General features: G+C 53.2%; 2 protein-coding genes across 12 annotated transcripts in view; one reads left to right on the top strand and one right to left on the bottom strand.

Annotated features, from left to right (window-relative positions):
- The first annotated feature begins 962 nt into the window (after window positions 1-962).
- The window catches only part of LOC102463843 (C-type lectin domain family 2 member B-like), a 64,043-nt gene continuing 46,802 nt past the window's right edge, over window positions 963-18,203 (top strand). For 4 of the 11 annotated variants that reach the window (XM_089771754.1, XM_089771751.1, XM_089771749.1 and 1 more), the window contains exons 1-4: window positions 10,497-10,797; window positions 11,758-11,961; window positions 12,292-12,591; window positions 15,759-15,847. The gene's annotated coding sequence lies outside the window, so the exon portion shown is untranslated. Of the gene's footprint in view, window positions 1,277-5,458; window positions 5,847-10,491; window positions 10,798-11,757; window positions 11,962-12,291; window positions 12,592-15,758; window positions 15,848-18,203 lie in introns of those variants that run through there. The other 7 variants (XM_089771752.1, XM_089771747.1, XM_089771748.1 and 4 more) reach the window with 6 other exon arrangements.
- LOC102445784 (early activation antigen CD69-like) lies at window positions 4,062-10,238 on the bottom strand. Its single transcript, XM_075913825.2, has 5 exons — window positions 8,922-10,238; window positions 6,941-7,036; window positions 6,422-6,591; window positions 5,358-5,461; window positions 4,062-5,122 (listed from the first exon to the last, which is right to left on the bottom strand). The coding sequence occupies exons 1-5, from the start codon at window positions 9,127-9,129 to the stop codon at window positions 4,993-4,995; spliced, it is 708 nt and encodes a 235-aa protein (XP_075769940.2). The 5' UTR covers window positions 9,130-10,238; the 3' UTR covers window positions 4,062-4,992.

The following is an 18,203-nucleotide window of genomic DNA, read 5'->3' as shown; positions in this document are numbered from 1 at the left end:
GGCAGCACATGTCTGTCCAAATGAACAGGAGTGGTGCAGCTGGACATTAACAACCTCTCTGCGCATGCACTCCAGTGCCTGGTGGAAAAGGCAGGTGGATCTCACCAGAGCTACCACCACTGCAGCCAGGGCAGTTCCAAGCTGAGAGGCCGGGGTTCAGTGGGGAGGAAAAAAAAGTCACTTCCACGGCTGCCTCCCCTCGTTTGGTTCCTCTCTGGCAGCCTCCCCAGAGTGCTCTAGAAGCGAGGGCGGCTGAACCTGGAGATGCGCGTTACCCCTACTCCCACCCCCACCAGCAGCTCAGTACCAGGCATCCTCCTGGCCCCTTCTTCGTGGCGCTGTGGAGAGGAGCGCAAAGACCGTGGCGCTGCACAATAAGCTTTGTTCCACGTCAGTGGCATAGAAAGGGGGTGGGGTGGGCAGTTGCCCCCAGGCACCACGCGAGGGGCACCGGGCTGGGGTGGGAACATTCAGCCCCACGTGGTGAGCCCGGCACTGGCAGGCCACTTGCTCCTTGCAGACAAGCCAGGGAGGCAGGGCTGGGCAGCAGGAGCAGACGCTTCAATGGTGACTGGCTCTGGGGGAGGGGAGGCAAATTGGGTTAGAGCAGGGGGGCTGGAGGTGCCTGGTTCTGGAGGAGGGGTGGGTGCATTGGGTTAGAGCGGAAGGGGAGGGGAGGGAAGGGGAGGGTTCAGTGCACTTTTTTTTTTTTTGAAAAAGTGATACTTTATTTAAAAAAAGGTTGAGAAACACTATCCTAGAATACTCAGGGAGCTGATTGAGGGAGGTATCTGAGCTCTTAGCTCTCCTCTTCCAAAAGTCAGGGGCGTGGGGAGAGATTCCAGGAGCCTGGAGAAGGGCAAATCTAGTGCCCATCTCTAAAAAGGGAAATGAGAACAGGTAGCAGCCTTGTTATTTATGATCTTCCTTCCTTCCTTGCGCTTTCTGGCTTCCAGTGAAGAGCCCTGGGCTGTTTGCCCTCCTCCTCTCTTCTTGGCACACGCCTGTCCACTGGCGTCTGAAGCAGCCTGTCTCGCTGCCAGGCCTGACTCAAGCTCCAGCCCGGGGGGGGCTGGTCGGTGGAAGGGGCAACGCCCGCTGATTGTCAAACCATCTCCCAGCCACAGAAACTGCATCGCCCCACTCAGCGCAGCAGCAGCCGCGGCATCAGGCGCAGTGGTGGCGGGTTTGCAGTGACACGGAGTTTCTTATCCGCCTTTCCACTGCCAGGACTCAGGCTAGGCCCGGAGGGTCCATCCGCGCTGCCGAGGCGCTGGTGAGCGCGGCTTGGGGGGCGGTGGGAGCGGTACCCGGACTGCAGGGCGCTGTCGGGGGAAAGGAGGGAACTGGGGCTGGAAGACGCGCGGCGCTGGGAGCTGGATCATTCGAGGGAGGGCATGGTGTTGGGTGGGGGAGGGGAAGGGGACTCACCCCATGGGGGGGGGTCACGCAGAGCCCAGGATAATGGGGGGGGGGGGGAGAATTTGCTTCTCTGCAGGGCTGGGACCGAGCTCCGCTTGGGGCGGGCATGAACTTGTGGGAGGTACATCTCCCACAGCAGGGAGAGGGTGAGACATACACGGAGCCTGGGGCTGTATGGGGAGGGCGGGTCGCAGGGCACTGGGCCCGGCCCCAGCTGCCTCCCCCCAAGGCGGGATGAGCGCTGCTCGGAGCTGGGTCTGTGAGAGCGGTGATCTCATGCGAACGGGCTGCCCTGGGGCTGCTCTCGTTGCGCTGTTCCGACCCAGGGGAGCCGGAGCAGGAATGGAAAGAGAACGGTTGTGCTGCAGTCTGAGGTCCCTGTCTCTTAGTCAGTGTACTGGGGTCAGGGAAGGAACCAGAGCATCCCTGTGTGTGTGTGGGGGGGGGGGGGTGCACAGATCTCAGCTCCCTGCCCGCCCTTCTGGCTGCACCCTCCTCCCACCTGGGTCTGGCTGAGACACTGGACCCCCAGCTCAGCAGCTTCAGAGGGGTAGCCCAGTTAGTCTGTACAGCATAAAATCAAAAAAACAGCAAATAGTCTGGCGCTCAGATCAGCACCAGAGAGAAACCGGGCATCGCCTTTTCCTCCCCCAACATAGGGGGAGGCAGCCAACTGGACTAGAGGGAAGCGCTCTTACAAATGTGTATTACAGGCTTCCCCCTGCCCCCTCCACGGATGCCATAAACCATAGATGCCTGTTCCTACACCTGCCACTGAACTGTGGGAACGGGGCAGCTGTTGGGTATCCCCTGCTTCTGCCTTAATTCCATCCTCTCTGTGATTAGTGTGAACAAGTTCACCCGTAGAGTTCTGTGGAGATCAGGTTCTGTGCAAGTGCAAAGACTTGATAGTCCATTAGGGTTTGCAAAGTCCTTGGAATTACATACACAATTCTAAACTCAAAGCTCTGGTCATCTGAAGACGTGGGCTGTGCCCGCAAAAGTTCATGATCCCATCTACATGTTCAGTTAGTCTATAAAGTGCCACCAGACCATTTCTTGTCTTTTAAGTTTATACATAAATCTACTTGATTGAGGGGATGCAGTGGCACCCAGTGGAGACTCTGGGGGGAGTATTGACCTAGGGGTTGCAAAATCCTTGGGATATGCTGTGTCATCCTAAACCAAAAGGAAAAGTTATGCAGCATTTTAAAGACTAATCTATTCTTTAAAACGCTGCATAGTTTTTCCTTTTGTTTTAGCAAGATCAGACATAGGGTACATCTAGACTACATGCCTCTGGCGATAGAGGCATATAGATTAGGCTACCTGGCATAGGAAAATGAAGCGCGGATTTAAATAATCGCTGCTTTATTTCAATTTAAATGGCTGCTGTGCTGTGCCGATCAGTTGTTTGTCGGCACAGTGGGGCAGTCTGGACGCTCCGCGGTCGACATCAAAGGCATTTGTCGACTGCCCCGGTAAACCACATCCCACGAGGCAAACTGCTACACACGCAGTGGCGGGGCGTGTGCCAAGAAGGGAGGAGGGAGGGGAACAGCCCAGGGCTTTGCACTGGAAGCCAGCAAATGCAAGAAGGAAGGAAGGTCACAAATAACATGACTGCTACCCATTCTGATTTCCCTTTTTAGAGATGGGCACTAGATTTGCCCTTCCCCAGGCTTCTGGAATCTCTCCCCACGCCCCTGACTTTTCGAAGATGAGAGCTAAAGGCTCAGCTAGCTCCTGCATCAGCTCCGCGAGAATTCTACGCCAGTGCTTCTCAAACTTTTTTTTAAATAAAGTATCACTTAAAAAAAAAAAAGTGCCCCCAGCCCCTCCCTCCCACTCTAACCCAATGCACCCACCTCTCCTCCAGAACCAGGCACCTCCAGCCCCCCTGTTCTAACCCAATACCCCTCCCCTCCCCCAGAGCCAGTCACCTTTGAGGCGTCTGCTCCTGCTGCCCAGCCCTGCCTCCCTGGCTTGTCTGCAAGGAGCAAGTGGCCTGCCAGTGCCGGGCTCGCCGCGTGGGGCTGAATGTTCCCACCCCAGCCCGGTGCCCCTCGCGTGGTGCCAGGGGACAACTGCCCTCCCCACCCCCTTTCTATGCCACTGACGTGGAACAAAGCTTATTGTGCAGCGCCACCGTCTTTGCGCTCCTCTCCACAGCGCCACGAAGAAGGGGCCAGGAGGATGCGTGGTACTGAGCTGCTGGTGGGGGTGGGAGTAGGGGTAACGCGCATCTCCAGGTTCAGCCGCCCTCGCTTCTAGAGCATCCTGGGGAGGCTGCCAGAGAGGAACCGAACGAGGGGAGGCAGCCGTGGAAGTGACTTTTTTTTTCTCCCCACCAAAATCCGTCCTCTCAGCTTGGAACTGCCCTGGCTGCAGTGATGGTAGCTCAGGTGAGACCCACCTGCCTTTTCCACCAGGAACTGGGCTGCATGTGCAGAGAGGCTGTTAGTGTCCAGCTGTGCGACTCCAACTGTTCATTTGGACAGACACGTGCTGCCGCCCCCTCCCTGATCATCTTTTCAGGGCAAAATCCCAGACATTTTTTGCCAAACTTCACACCTGTTGATGTACCCCCCCCCCCCAGACTTCTCTGGTGTACCCCTCAGAGTACTCGTAACACTGGAGTAGGATGCATTTCTTCAGGCCCTGGGGACCTGCAGACATCTAACGTTTCTAAGTGATTTTTAACTTCTTGTTTTCCTATTTTAACTATTTCCTGTCTAAACCTACCCCGTTTCCACTGGAATTCAATATAAGGACTTAAGGTTTACAAAATTAAATCAGCTTCCCTCAGGGATGTTTTTATTTTATATAAAAATATATCGTTAGAAAACTTTGTTTTCTACTATACACATGTTCATAATTACAAGTGCTATACAAATATAAACACGCTATGTACATACACACCCGTCTGTCCTTGCACAGTCCAGTGCTCTCATGCCCACAGCTTCTTTCCATGCTCCCCCAGATCTCTCAGGGGGGGCTCTAAAGCAGCTGCAGGAGTTTGAGTCCTTCCTGCAGGCTGCAGGACTCACCCAGTCACTTGGCTTCACGGCTGCAGGGACAGCACATCTCCAGCCAGCACCGCAGGACATCACTGGTGTCTGGCCCAGCCCTGCAGCTCCCACCCTGGGTCTCTGATTGGGAAGGACACTGCAGGCTCAGCTGCTCCCTGCTAGTTTCCAAGTCAAAAGCTTCCCCTCCCTTCCCTGTGCCATAGGTCAGAGCTTGGGCTTTTATCCCCTGCGTCCACTCCCAGCAGGCCCTGCTGCCACCTGTCCCACCAGGCTGCCTGTACTGGCTGATGTCTTGGGACTGGAAAACCCACAGGGTAGAAATGGTGGGTGCTGAGAAGAGGTGAAAGTAGGTGGGCACCCCAAACGGGCCAATGGGTGGCAGAGACTCCCGGGGAAGCTCTGTGCTGTCCTTCAACGAGCGTCTCTCTTCCTTGCTGCTGGGGCTGCCCCTCTTTGTCAGCACATCGAGTGCCGCACACGCTGATGCAGCTTGGGACAGCCCCACTGACAGGACCAGGCTGCCTCTTCCAGGCCATGGTCACTTCATTTTGCCTTCTGGTTTCTGGGCAGGTTTGCTGCAGATCCAGCGTTCACTGTTCTGGCAGCTTGAACTGGCAACCCCTCTGTGGCTCAGAAAAGCGCATTGTTCTCCGCCTGCGACTGGAAACCTGCAACAGCAACAAACCATGAACAACCCTGCACGGGTGCAGGAGCAGCTTCCCCAGCAGTGAAAATCCAGCCCTGAGCAATTCACCTCAGGTCACACTGCAAATATAGGGGGAAATCAGGCACTGAACCCCCATTGTCCAAATCACAGGCCCAGGCTGTAACCACAAGGCCAGTCTCTTGTTTTAAATAGAAGCCGCAACATTTACTGAGTTAATAGAAGAAAAGGGGACTCACCAGTTGTTGAAGTTGGTGCCATTGGCCCATTTCCAGATCTGGCCCGGTTCCCTGTGGAGCCCGATCCACTGGTCAAAGATTCCTTTACTGCGCCCCAGGAAATCCTTTATTCAAAACATTAAAGCCAATGTACATTAGACAGCTGCCTCTCTGGGTTCTCTGCAACCTACCCAGGCCACTGGGCAGGGGGGCCAGAGGCTGGGAATTTTGCATCAAGAAATGACAGCCACACGCGGTGGGAAGTTTGCATTTTGCCCTGATTCAGGAGAGAAACAAATGTCAAATGATCGGAATTTCCCGCTGATGCAATTTCCGACTTTCAATCAGCTCCGTTATTTAGCATCTCAGCTTCTTAGCAGCATCTAGACCCTGAGCACACTTGTGTTCTTAGCAACTTCTCTCGATTTTACCGAGAATCTCCTGCTGTTTGGTTCTTTTCTTAACACACAGCTCCTGGAGATTACAAGAGTCTCGTCTTTCATTTAAAAGGTGAGTTTCTAGCCCTTGTGGCTGCAGAGAAAATGTGACCCCCTAAAAGCTACAACACGGGAACACAGCACTCTCAGAGCTCATGGAAGAAGGGGGCTGTGCCCATGAAAGCTCATGGTCCCATCTGCCTGTTTCGTGAGTCTTTAAGGTGCTACTAGACTATTTGTTGTTTAAGTTTTTCCAATTACAGACCAACTCGCTCTCCCCTGAAACGCTCAGAGCTGTTGTTCTAAAGTCAGTCACATGGTTTTGAAGAGCCCCATGCACAGTTACCAAATGCTGGTCTGGCAAGGCTGCTTCTGTCACATAAAAGGGGCTGGGAAGCATCTGGATTCCCCCACTGGGAATTCCCTAGGAGCAGGGGGTTGGCACACGAGCCCCACGTAGCTCCGACTCCCTGCCCAGCGTCTGGGGAGGATCGGGGGTGGGCGGAGCACTCGGAGCTCCAGCTTTTGTGTACTGGGAGAAGTTGCCCTAAACACAAGCAGCATCTGGGACCGGGCCAGCCCCAGGACAAGCCCAGCGTAGAGCCGCCTTTGCCACCCCTACCCCGTGCAGCCCAGAATCTGTCTCACCATCTCCTGCTGCGAGTCAATCCCCACCAGGGAAGCACCGAGGGCAGAGCAGTTCTTCTGGCTGTCGGTCCAGTTTGCTTCCAGCTCTGAGAAATAGTAACACTTCCCCAGGTACCCGACCCAGCCATCTGGGCAGGCAGCTCCAGCCGGGCACGGCTCACGTGTCTTGGCTGGAGATGAGAAAGCAGCAGGGTGAGAGATTTTCCCGTTTCCCTCTGTAGCCAAGGGACTAAGTCTCCAGTGACACTAACAAGGAACCGACCCTGACCCTCCACACACACACACACTGTACCCCAGGGTTAGCTGAGCTTGTGCCAAGACATTTTCCCCTTTGCAACAGGGAGAGGACAGTGCCTCCCTCCTCACTCCCTACCGCCGCATGCTCTGGGTTGGAGCCACATTTCCTGCTTGGGCTCCTTTGCTGCAGCCCCAGTTTTGCCCCCCTGCAGGTGCAGATGCTGCCAGTGAGACCCTGAGCACCAGGTGCAGAGATATGGACAGTGCAGGCTCCACACTCACCTGGGCGGGCAATGAGGACGCTGATAAAAATGAGGTTGAGAACCAGGCTCAGCACGGCCAGGGGAAGTGCCCGGGCCTTCATCGCAGAGAGCCAACCTGTAACAGACGGAGCCGTTAGCGCTCACAGCATCTGCTGGAAGTTGCCTGTGAAGGGGGATAGTTTGCAACTGGAGGGAAAAGCTCGAGGAGTCGATGGAATTTCCATTAACTACTTCACTAGTCGATAGGCACTTCCACATTCCTCCCCATTGGGGCTCTTGTGCATTTCAAAGTGGAAGCACTCCTCAGAATCCCCCGCTGATGCCAGGCTCCATGTGGAGCTGCCTCATTGAAATGCCGCACCACATGCAGCTGGGGTCATCTGGGGACTGATTCTGGGCTCTGCATGGCATCTCCAGAGAACCCAGAGTCAGCGGGGGACCTCTCCCTGCTGACTCCAGGGCTCTGCAAGCTTTGAAATGCCGCGCTGGAGTCCAGAATCAGCTGGGGACTCAGCTGATCTCAGGTTCTGCAGAAATGCTGCACAGAGTTGGGGGTCAGCTAGGGAGTCCCCAGCTGACCCCGGGCTCCATGTGGCACTACTGCTTTGAAACACTGTGGAGATGTTTCAAAGGAGCAGCGCTGCACAGCTGATCCCGGGCTCCATGCAGCACTGCCACTTTGAAGTACCCCTTATTACTAGTCCTTCACGTCCTTAGTTTATACAGCAAAATCATTCTCAAATAGCTAGCGTTATTTCAAAATAACTATGGGTATGTCTACACTATGTCAACAGGAAGGGGTACTTCTCGGTGATCCTGCAGGCCGTGTCTGACCACCAGGGCCAGTTCACAGACATCAATGTGGGCTGGTCCGGCAAGGCACACGACACGGGGGTATACCGCAACTCCTCCGTGTGCCAGAGGCTGCACGCCGGGACTTTCTTCCCCGACTGTCACATCAGGATCAGGGACGTGGACATGCCAGTGTCCCTGGTGGGGGATGCGGCCTACCCCCTACAGCCCTGGCTCATGAAGCCCTATGTGGGACACCTCAGCCCCTCCTGGCAGGCTTTCAATGCCAGGCTCAGCAGGGCTCGCATCATGGTTGAGGGGGCCTTCGGCCGACTGAAAGCCCAATTTAGATGCCTCCTCACCCACCTCGACCTCTCCCAGCACAATATTCCTCCTGTGGTGACAGCGTGCTGTCTATCTGAGGGCCTTTAAAAGCCTAAATATTTGGTGGCTGGAGGGGAGAGTGAGAGGATGAAAGAATGGTGGTGGAGACAGAGAGGAAGAAATTGGAGAGAACAATTTTGACTAGCATTAGGTAAAGGCAGCTAGGGAGGGAACCAGCCTATCGTAGGCTCCCTACCATTGAGACCTGCTGCAAAACCCCTAAATTTGGGGACTAAGGGGAGGATGCATACTCGGTGGAGGCTTGGGGAAGAGGGCCCTTGCCACAGGCTGATATTTGGAATTAACTTTGTTGTATAAACATACTCTTTCAGAGATTTCCCCCTTCCGTGAGAACGTTATCAGTAGGGATATGAAAGTGTGAACGTGAACACGGTAACCTTCACAGTTACATGCAGCGCTGTCCTTCCAGGGCTGCTGCCTCTACATCAGAGGCAGCAGCATGGCGGGAGAAGGGGTGCAGGCAGAAGCTGGTGTCCGCAGGCAGCCACCACTCCCCCTGCATATAAATGTGTAACCGGAGACCTGGGGGGTGTTTATTGGTTAGAGCGAAGCGGCTGTGTCAGTGGGAGAAGTTCCCCGCCCACCCACACTGTAACACGGTGGACATGGCCTGGCCAGAGCAGCCCACAGCTCTCCAGCCTGGCTGGCCCATTGCGCCATGCCTGCCCGTTTAAGCAGTTAACTCATTGAAGAGGGGTCTATATCTCAGATCTAAGGCCACAGACTGCAGCAGTCTGACCTAATGGTCTGTTGAGGCCTTGGGAAGGGGACGTTGTAAGAAGGCCCCAGAAAGGTCACGGTACCTGTAGGATGGATCGTGCTGCTCTCTTCACCCGTCGGAGGGATTCTCACAGAAGCTTCTGGCTCCACCCTCTCAGCAGCACACGACTCGTTTCCCACCTCTGCTCTCTCTGACAGACGTGGGGGCTCCAAAAGCGGATACATGGGCACTTGAACCTCCATTCTGCAGCCAGTGGTAACTACGGCCTGTTCCCGCTGGAGTTGGCCCATTTAAAAATTTAAGCCCATTGCTTCTTGTCCTGTCCTGTCAGAGCCCAAGAAGAAGAATTTTTCTCCCTCCTCCTTGTGACACCCTTTTAGATATTTGAAAACCGCTATCATGTCCCCTCTCAGTCATCTCTTTTCCAAACTAAACAAGCCGATGGTTGCCAGGTATCCAGTTTTGCACCAGACAGTCCAGTATTTGAGCTTTCTGTTCAGAAAACAAATTGAGAAAATAGAAATGTCCGGTATTTTCTAAATAAGATGTAATGTAGATTGTGATGTGATGTCAAGTGTGTCTGGTATTTTTGTTGAAACCCTCTGGCAACCCTAGAGAAGCCCAGTTCTTTCAGTATTCCCTCATAGCTCATGTTCTCTGCACCTTTAACCATTCTTGTTGTTCTGCACCTTTAATCATTCTTGTTGTTCTGCTCTGGACCATCTCTAATTTCTCCATCTTTTTCTTGAAATGCGGTGCCCAGAACTGGACATAATACACCAACTGAGACCTAATCAGCTCACAGTAGAGGGGGAAAATGATTTACTGTGTCTTGCTCACAATACTCCTGTTAATGCATCCCAGGAACATGTTTGCTTTTTTGCAACAGCATCACACTGTTAACTAACATTTAACTTGTGGTCAACTATGGATCCCTACATCCCTTTCTGCAGTACTGCCCCCTAGACAGTCACTTCCTGTTCTGTTAGTGTGAAACTGATTGTTCCTTCCTAAGTGGAGCACTTTGCATTTGTCCCTATTAAACTTCATTCTATTGAGCTCAGACCATTACTCCAGTTGGTCCAGATCATTTTAAATTAGGACCCTATCCTCAAAAGCACTAGTCACCCCACCCAGCTTGGTATCATCTGCAAACTTAATAAGCGTCCTCTCTAGGCCAATATCTAAATCGTTGATGAAGATATGGAACAGAACTGGTTCCAAAACAGACCTCTGCAGAACCCCACTTGTTATGCCCTTCCAGCAGGGTTGTGAACCATTAATAACTACTCTCTGAGTGGTTATCCAGCCAGTTATGCACCCCCCTTATAGTAGCCCCATCTAAGTTGTATTTGCCTCGTTTATTGATAAGAAGATCATGCGAGACCATGTAAAATGCCTTACTAAATTCTGATTTAGAAAATAGCCGACACTTCTATTTTCTTAATCTGTTTTCTGAACAGAAAGCTCAACTACTGGACCCCTGGCCACACTGTGGAGGCGGGGAGTTGGGCTTGAGCCGGGGTTCAAACCCTGGGGGGCGGGGGCTGCAGCAGAGACCTCCCCTGAGGGTCTTTCGGGTCAGACCCTGCTGCAAAAGTCCAGAAGTTAGAGCTGAGCAGGAAGCAGCATTTTCAATGTTGACATGAAAATCCACAAGTTCATGTCCCTCTCCCCCGCCCCCGTTCTGATAGAAAACAGATGAGAATCCTGCTCTGCACAGTGAGATTCCAAGGGCGATTCAGGCGGGGCCAGTGAGTCTGGAACAGGCGACGCTGACAGAACAGCCAAGGGGCTGTCAGCACCGTGGAGACAAAGACCAGGGAGCTGGGATCGGGAACTGGGCACCGCCCGCTGCTGCAGACACGGCCGGAGGCGCAGCTCCATTGACCAACGAGGCGGGGTGCGCGGAAGAGACCCGCGGAAGCCCCGCGCTCGGAATTAGGCCTGTGGCCCAGGTAAGGGGGGGGCTACTCTGCCCCTCACTCCTTCCTCTACCCCCCGCTTCATCCCCCCACGCAACCCCTTTTGCTTTTGGCCACCTGTGCGCAGCCCTTCAGGGTCGGGTCCCTGTGGGCGCTGCCAGGACCGCCGCTGCCGGATCTCTCCCCCCCCCCGCCACGGGGTCCCGCTCACAGCTTTCCCAGTGGCCTGGCCCTGCCCCTGCAAACAGCCCGGGAGTGGCTGCTCCCTCCCCTGCGAGACACGGAGATGTGCACAGGCCGCTGCCCGGGCTGGACTCCGCTTAGCGAGTGTGAACCTGCCGCCCCCCCCCCCCGTGTGTGGGGGGGGGGACGGGGAGTGTGCAATGTAGAAAGCACCTTCCCCAGGGATTGTGTGTTGTCACAGAGCATGGGCAGCAGTAACTCGACAAGGGTGTGGTGCAGAGATGCAGGCGGGGTCAGAATCATTCGGTGGTTCCCACTTTTCGGCATCACGCCTCCTCCGCCCTTTATTTGATTTTTTTTTAACTCCCTCTCCCCCAACCAAAAAAAAAAAAAAAAGCATCAACACCGAGAGGAAAGCCAGCACGTGCCTCTTGCGGGTCCCGACTCCCCGCCCCCACGGCACATAGAAACCCTGCGTGTGCCTACCCTGGGGCCAACCCCTGGCCGGAGCCTGCCCCAGGGGGAAACACCCCACCCCTCCTGCAGCAGGGCCAAACCCCCACAGGCGCCTGCCCTGGGACCAAACCCCCTTCTGTGGCGCAGCCTGGCCCAGCCCGGCCAGGCCAACACCTCTGCTCCCACGGCACGGCCAAACCCCGGGGCCAACCAACACTCCCGCGGCACAGGGAAACCTCTGTGCTCGACTTAACCCTCCCTTACTTCACCCGTCGGAGGGATGCCCCCAGAATCTTCTGGCTCCATCCTCTCAGCAGCACACGACACATTTCCCCCCTCTGCTCTCTCTGACAGACGTGGGGGCTCCAAAAGCGGAGACATGGTCACTTGAACCTCCATTCTGCAGCCAGCGGTAGCTACGGCCTGTTCCCGCTGGGTCTGGCAGGGCCGGCAGAGCCCTTCCTAAGGGCAATTTCAAAGCAGCTCCCTCGACTACATCTGAGATGGAGTTTGGATACGTGGGGTGATCAGGGAACCTCTTTCAAGTAGAGCTTGATGGTGAGTTTGGCCTGAATACACTGACCAGCCAAGCTGGGTCTGAGTCCTGGCCCAACCGACTTGGGGCATCTGCACTGAAATCCCCTAGCCCAGCCCCCCAGCTGGTGAAATGACCTAGCGCCCCACTGGGGTCAGATCCCCAGCTCTGATTGATTGGCTGTGTCTGTTCTTACCAGTGATACTCAGATAATGTTAGATAATAACATGCATTCTGGCCTTGTGTTTAATTTCTAAATAGGTTTTTATGTGAATGTTGAAATGAGAAAAGAAATTAAATTAACCAGATTTGATGCTATTGGACACCCAATAACTCAGGAAATGTTTCAATAGGGTGTGTGACGGGGCGAGGCAGCCTCACACTGAACCTGCAGAGCCCAGCCAGGTTACCTGGCTACAGAGGCCCCTCCCTCGCAGCCGTACCGAGAATGCCCCGGCTGTAGCTCCACTATAAAAGCCTGGGGAAGGACTCACTCTGGAGAGACAGCCGGAGGAGAAGGACCTGTGAAGGGGGCTCCTGCACAGCTGTTGCCAGAGACTCCAGGACAGGCCGGAGGGGACTTGTAGGTGAGCTGGTACGACCCAGGAGCTGCCTGCCGAGGAGATGCCGGCCCAGAGAGCGCAGCAAGCTGGGTGAGTACAGGGGAAGGAACCCCAGGGAACCCGGTAGGAGGTGGCCCAGGGCAGGAGCAGGCGTGGGAGTAGCCTCTGCTGCCCAGAGAACCGAGGCGTATTTTGGCTGGATTGCCTTGCTGAGGGAGTGACCTGCTACCCGGTCACTCTCAGGGCCCTGGGCCAGGACCTGGTGGAGTAGGGTGGGCCTTCGTCCCCCTACTTGGGGAGGTGTCCCCGCTACAACCCTAAACTGTTCTGGACTCAGATCGGAGGTCCTTGGCCATGTCTTAAAGGGCCAGCGTTAAACCGTGTTGTGGACTCAGGCCAGAGAGCCGTGGACTTAAGAGGGTAGGCGGGAGTGGCCCGCCACAGGGTGAGAGTGACATATTGTGTTGTGCTGTGGCATTATAAAAGCCTAATTTTTCTCTTTCTATGTGTCATTCACACCACCTTTTAATGATGCTCAGTAATCATCTGGATTCACTTATCTTTTAGTTGAACTAATATTCTACTTTACTAGAGAAGCTGTGTTAGTCTGTAACTTAAAAAAATCTTAAACAACGGTCCAACGACCATCCCAGATAGATGTCTGTCTAACCTGCCCTTATATATCTCCCACAAATTGAGAAAATAGAAATGTCCGGTATTTTCTAAATAAGATGTAATGTAGATTGTGATGTGATGTTAAGTGTGTCCGGTATTTTTGTTGAAACCATCTAGCAACCCTAAAGAAGCCCAGTTCTTTCAGTATTCCCTCATAGCTCATGTTCTCTGCACCTTTAATCATTCTTGTTGCTCTGCTCTGGACCATCTCAAGCAGAGAATACAAGCAGAGAGAGGGTAAGTTTAGAAGATAGGATACACAAAGAACAAGTTAAAAATCACTTAGGAAAGTTAGATGTCAGCAAGTCACCAGGTCCTGATGAAATGCATCCCAGGATACTCAAGGAGCTGACAGAGGAGGTATCTGAGCCTTTAGCTATGATTTTTGAAAAATCATGGCAGACGGGAGATTCCAGAAGACTGGAAAAGGGCAAATATTGTGCCCATCTATAAAAAGGGGAATAAGAACCACCCAGGAAACTACAGACCAGTCAGTTTAACGTCTGTTCCAGGGAAGATAATGGAGCAGGTAATTAAGGAAATCATATGCAAACACTTTGAAGGTAATAAAGTGTTAGGGAATAGCCAGCATGGGTTTGTGAAGAACAAGTCATGCCACACTAATCTGATAGCTTTCTTTGATAGGATAACGAGCCTTGTGGATAAGGGAGAAGCGGTGGATCTCATATACCTAGACTTTAGTAAGGCATTTGATACGGTCTCGCATGATATTCTTATTGATAAACTAGGCAAATATAACTTAGATAGGGCCACGATAAGGTGGGTGCATAATTGGCTGGATAACCGTAGTCAGAGAGTTGTTGTTAACGGTGCTAAATCCTGCTGGAAAGGGATAACAAGTGGAGTTCCGCAAGGGTCTGTTTTGGGACCCGTACTGTTCAATATCTTCATCAATGATGTAGATATTGGGATAGAGAGTACGCTTATTAAGTTTGCAGATGATACCAAACTGGGTGGGGTTACAACCTCTTTGGAGGATAGGGACATAATTCAAAATGACCTTAGCAAGTTAGAGAACTGGTCAGAGGTAAACAGGATGAGGTTTAATAAAGAGAAATGCAAAGTGCTCCACTTAGGAAGGAACAATCAGTTCCATACATACAAGATGGGAAGCGACTGTCTAGGAAGGAGCATGGCGGAAAGGAATCTAGGGGTCATAGTGGACCACAAGTTGAATATGAGTCAACAGTGTGATGCTGTTGCAAAAAAAGCAAATATGATTCTAGGTTGTATCAACAGGTGTGTTGTAAGCAAAACTCGTGAAGTCATTCTGCCGCTCTACTCTGCGCTCGTTTGGCCTCAGCTGGAGTACTGTGTCCAGTTCTGGGCGCCACATTTCAAGAAAGATGTGGAGAAATTGGAAAGGGTACAGAGAAGAGCAACAAGAATGATTAAAGGTCTAGAGAACATGACCTATGAAGCCAGGCTTCATGAACTGGGCTTGTTTAGTTTGGAAAAAAGAATATTAAGGGGGGACATGATAACGGTCTTCAAATATCTAAAAGGGTGTCACAAGGAGGAAGGAGAAAATTTGTTCCTCTTGGTTTCTGAGGACAGGACAAGGAGTAATGGGCTTAAAGTGCAGCAAGGGAGGTTTGGATTGGACATTAGGAAAAAATTCCTAACTGTCAGGGTGGTCAAACACTGGAATAAATTGCCAAGGGAGGTGGTGGAATCTCCCTCTCTGGAGATATTTAAGAACAGGTTAGATAGACATCTGTCAGGGATGGTGTAGACAGAGCTTGGCCCTGCCTTGAGGGCGGGGGGCTGGACTCGATGACCTCTCGAGGTCACTTCCAGTCCTATGATTCTATCTCCAATTTCTCCACATTTTTCTTGAAATGTGGTGCCCAGAACTGGACATAATACTCCAACTGAGACCTAATCAGCTCACAGTAGAGGGAAAAATGATTTATTGTATTGTGAGCAAGACACTCCTGTTAATGCATCCCAGGATCATGTTTGCTTTTTTTTGAAACAGCATCACAACAGCATTTAACTTGTGGTCAACTATGGATCCCTACATCCCTTTCTGCAGTACTGCCCCCTAGACAGTCACTTCCCGTTCTGTTTGTGTGAAACTGATTGTTCCTTCCTAAGTGGAGCACTTTGCATTTGTCCCTATTAAACTTCATTCTATTGAGCTCAGACCATTACTCCAGTTGGTCCAGATCACTTTAAATTAGGACCCTATCCTAGACACCCAACCCAGCTTGGTATCATCTGCAAACTTAATAAGGGTCTTCTCTATGCCAAGATCTAAATCGTTGATGAGGATATTGAACAGAATTGGTTCCAAAACAGACCTCTGTGGAACCCCACTTAAGCCCTTCCAGCAGGGTTGTGAACCATTAATAACTACTCTCTGAGTGGTTATCCAGCCAGTTATGCACCCACCTTGTAGTAGCCCCATCTAAGTTGTATTTGCCTCATTTATTGATAAGATTATGCGAGACCATATAAAATGCCTTACTAAATTCTGGGGTTGTGTCTACGCTGGTAGACACCGGACTGTCTGCTTCAAACCTGGACACCTGGGAATCCTACTTCTATCCCCACAGGACTCTGGGACCAAGCCCTGGAGAAGCACAACAGGGGCGAAGGCAGAGGACTGTTTGCCAGATGCTTTCAACAAAAATACCAGACACAGGTGACGTGAGATCACAACCTATCTTCCATCTGATTGAGGAAATAGAAAAGTGGGCTATTTTCTAAATTTGTTTTCTGAACAGAAAGCTCAACTACTGGACCCCTGGCCACACTGTGGAGGCGGGACATTGGGCTTGAGCCGGGGTTCAAACCCTGGGGGGCTGCGGCTGCAGCGGAGACCTCCCCTGAGGGTCTTTCGGGTCAGACCCTGCCGCAAAAGGCCGAAATTAGCGCTGGGCAGGAAGCAGCGTTTTCAATGTTGACCATGAAAATCCACAAGTTCATGTCCCTCTCCCCCGCCCCCGTTCTGATAGAAACCCCCCTGCCCCGCACAGTGAAGTTCCCAGGGAGGAGCCAGTGAGTCTGGAAGAGGAGACGTTTGAAGAACAGCCAAGGGGCGGGCAGCGCTTTGGAGACAGAGACCTGGGATCGGGAACTGGGCTCCGCCCGCTGCTGCGGACACCCATTGACCAACGAGGCGGGGTGCGCGAAGAGATCCGCGGAAACCCCGCGCTCGGAATTAGGCCTGTGGCCCAAGTGTGTGTGTGGGGGGGGTACTCTGCCCCTTCCCCCCACCCACGCAACCTCTTTTGCTTTTGGCCGCCTGCGCGCAGCCCTTCGCGGCCAGGTCCCTGTAACATCCGGCAGCCGCTGCCCAGGCTCTCTCCCCTCTCCGAGACACGGAGACGCGCGCGGGTCGCTGCCCGGGCTGGACGCCACTTACCGTGTGAACCTATGGCCCCTCCTTTTGGGCGGGGGTGCGCGGGGGGGGTGTGAAATGTAGAAAACACTTTCCCCCGGGAATGTGTTGTCCGGGGTCACCGAGCATGCGGACACAGGATGGCGCAGAGATGCAGGCTGGGTAGGATCATTCGGTGGTTCCTACTTGACGTCACACTCCTCCATTTTCTTTGATTTTTTTTTTTGAACCCCCTCTCCCCCCTCCCCCCAAAAAAAGCAACACTGGAGGGGGGGGGGGACTGACCAGGGCACCCAGCTGTGTTCTACAAAATGACCTCAGCTCTACATTTGAGAGAGCCTAGGAGTTTTTGAAGAAACAGTAAGGCTGTGTCTAGACTACATGCCTCTGTCGGCAGAGGCATGTAGATTAGACATATCGGCAAAGGCAAATGAAGCCGCGATTTAAATGATCGGGGCTTCATTTACATTTACATGGCTGCCGCTCTGAGCCAACAAACAGCTGATCAGCTGTTTGTCGGCTCAGCTGGCAGCCATGTAAATGTAAATGAAGCCGCGATCATTTAAATCGCAGCTTCATTTGACTTTGCTGAACAAACAAATCTACATGCCTCTGCCGGCAGAGGCATGTAGTTTAGACGTACCCTAAGAGCTGTAACACCAGTGGCACTCACAAGTGAACATAACACCAGAATGGCCACATGGGGGAGACAAAAGGTCCATCCAACCCAGTGGCCAATGCCAGGTGCCTAAGAGGGAGTGAACAGAACAGGGAATCATCTTGTGATCCCTCCCGTCGCCCATTCCCAGCTTCTGACAAACAGAGGCTGGGGACACCATCCCTGCCCAGCCTGGCCACTAGCCATTCATGACAAGCAGTGTGATTTAATTATTACCCAACTAGCCAATTAGCCTGTCGTAACACGGGATTTCCAGATCTTCTCTCCTGAGCCTCCGGTCTCTCCTGCCCTCTCTCTCTCTCCCTCCTCGTACTGCCTCCCCCACCCCCTCTTTCTCAGCTCTCCTCCGCCTCCTGCCTCTCTCTTTCTCTTCTCCTCTCCCTCCTGCCTCTCACTCGAGGGACGGCGGAGCCCAAATGGCCATTTGAGCTACGCACTCCCCATACTGCATGGGGGAGGCGGAACCCAAACGGTCACTTGCGCCTCTTGTTCCCATGCAGCGGCCTGGCTGAGCAGCACAAAAGTCAGCTGAGCGCCACAGCAGGAGGCGAAGAGGGAAGGGGCGGTGACGTTCATGGCCAGGAGGCGGGGCCTGGAGCCTCTGTCACGCCGCACGTCACCGCCCTGCTCCCCTTCGCCTCCCGCCATGGTGCTCGGCTGACTTCTGCGCTGCTCAGCCGGGCTTCCGCAGGGGAGCAAGTGTCCATTTGGGCTCCGCCGTCGTGGTGCGGCTAAGCGGTGCAGAAGTCAGCCGAGCGCCACAACAGGAGGCGAAGGGGAGCGGGACGGTGATGTACATGGGCACATGCTTTTTCCACCAGGCACTGGGCTGCATGCGCAGAGAGGCTGTTAGTGTCCAGCTGTGCGACTCCAACTGTACATTTGGACAGACACGTGCTGCCACCCCCTGCCTGATCAACTTTTCAGGGCAAAATCCCAGACATTTTTTGCCAAATTTCACATCTGTTGATGTACCCC

This window comes from Pelodiscus sinensis, chromosome 19 (assembly GCF_052426305.1).
Source record: "Pelodiscus sinensis isolate ZL-2025 chromosome 19, ASM5242630v1, whole genome shotgun sequence".
Classification (NCBI taxonomy): domain Eukaryota; kingdom Metazoa; phylum Chordata; order Testudines; family Trionychidae; genus Pelodiscus; species Pelodiscus sinensis.
Note: the sequence above shows the minus strand (reverse complement) of the source record. Positions and strands in the feature narration are given on the sequence as shown.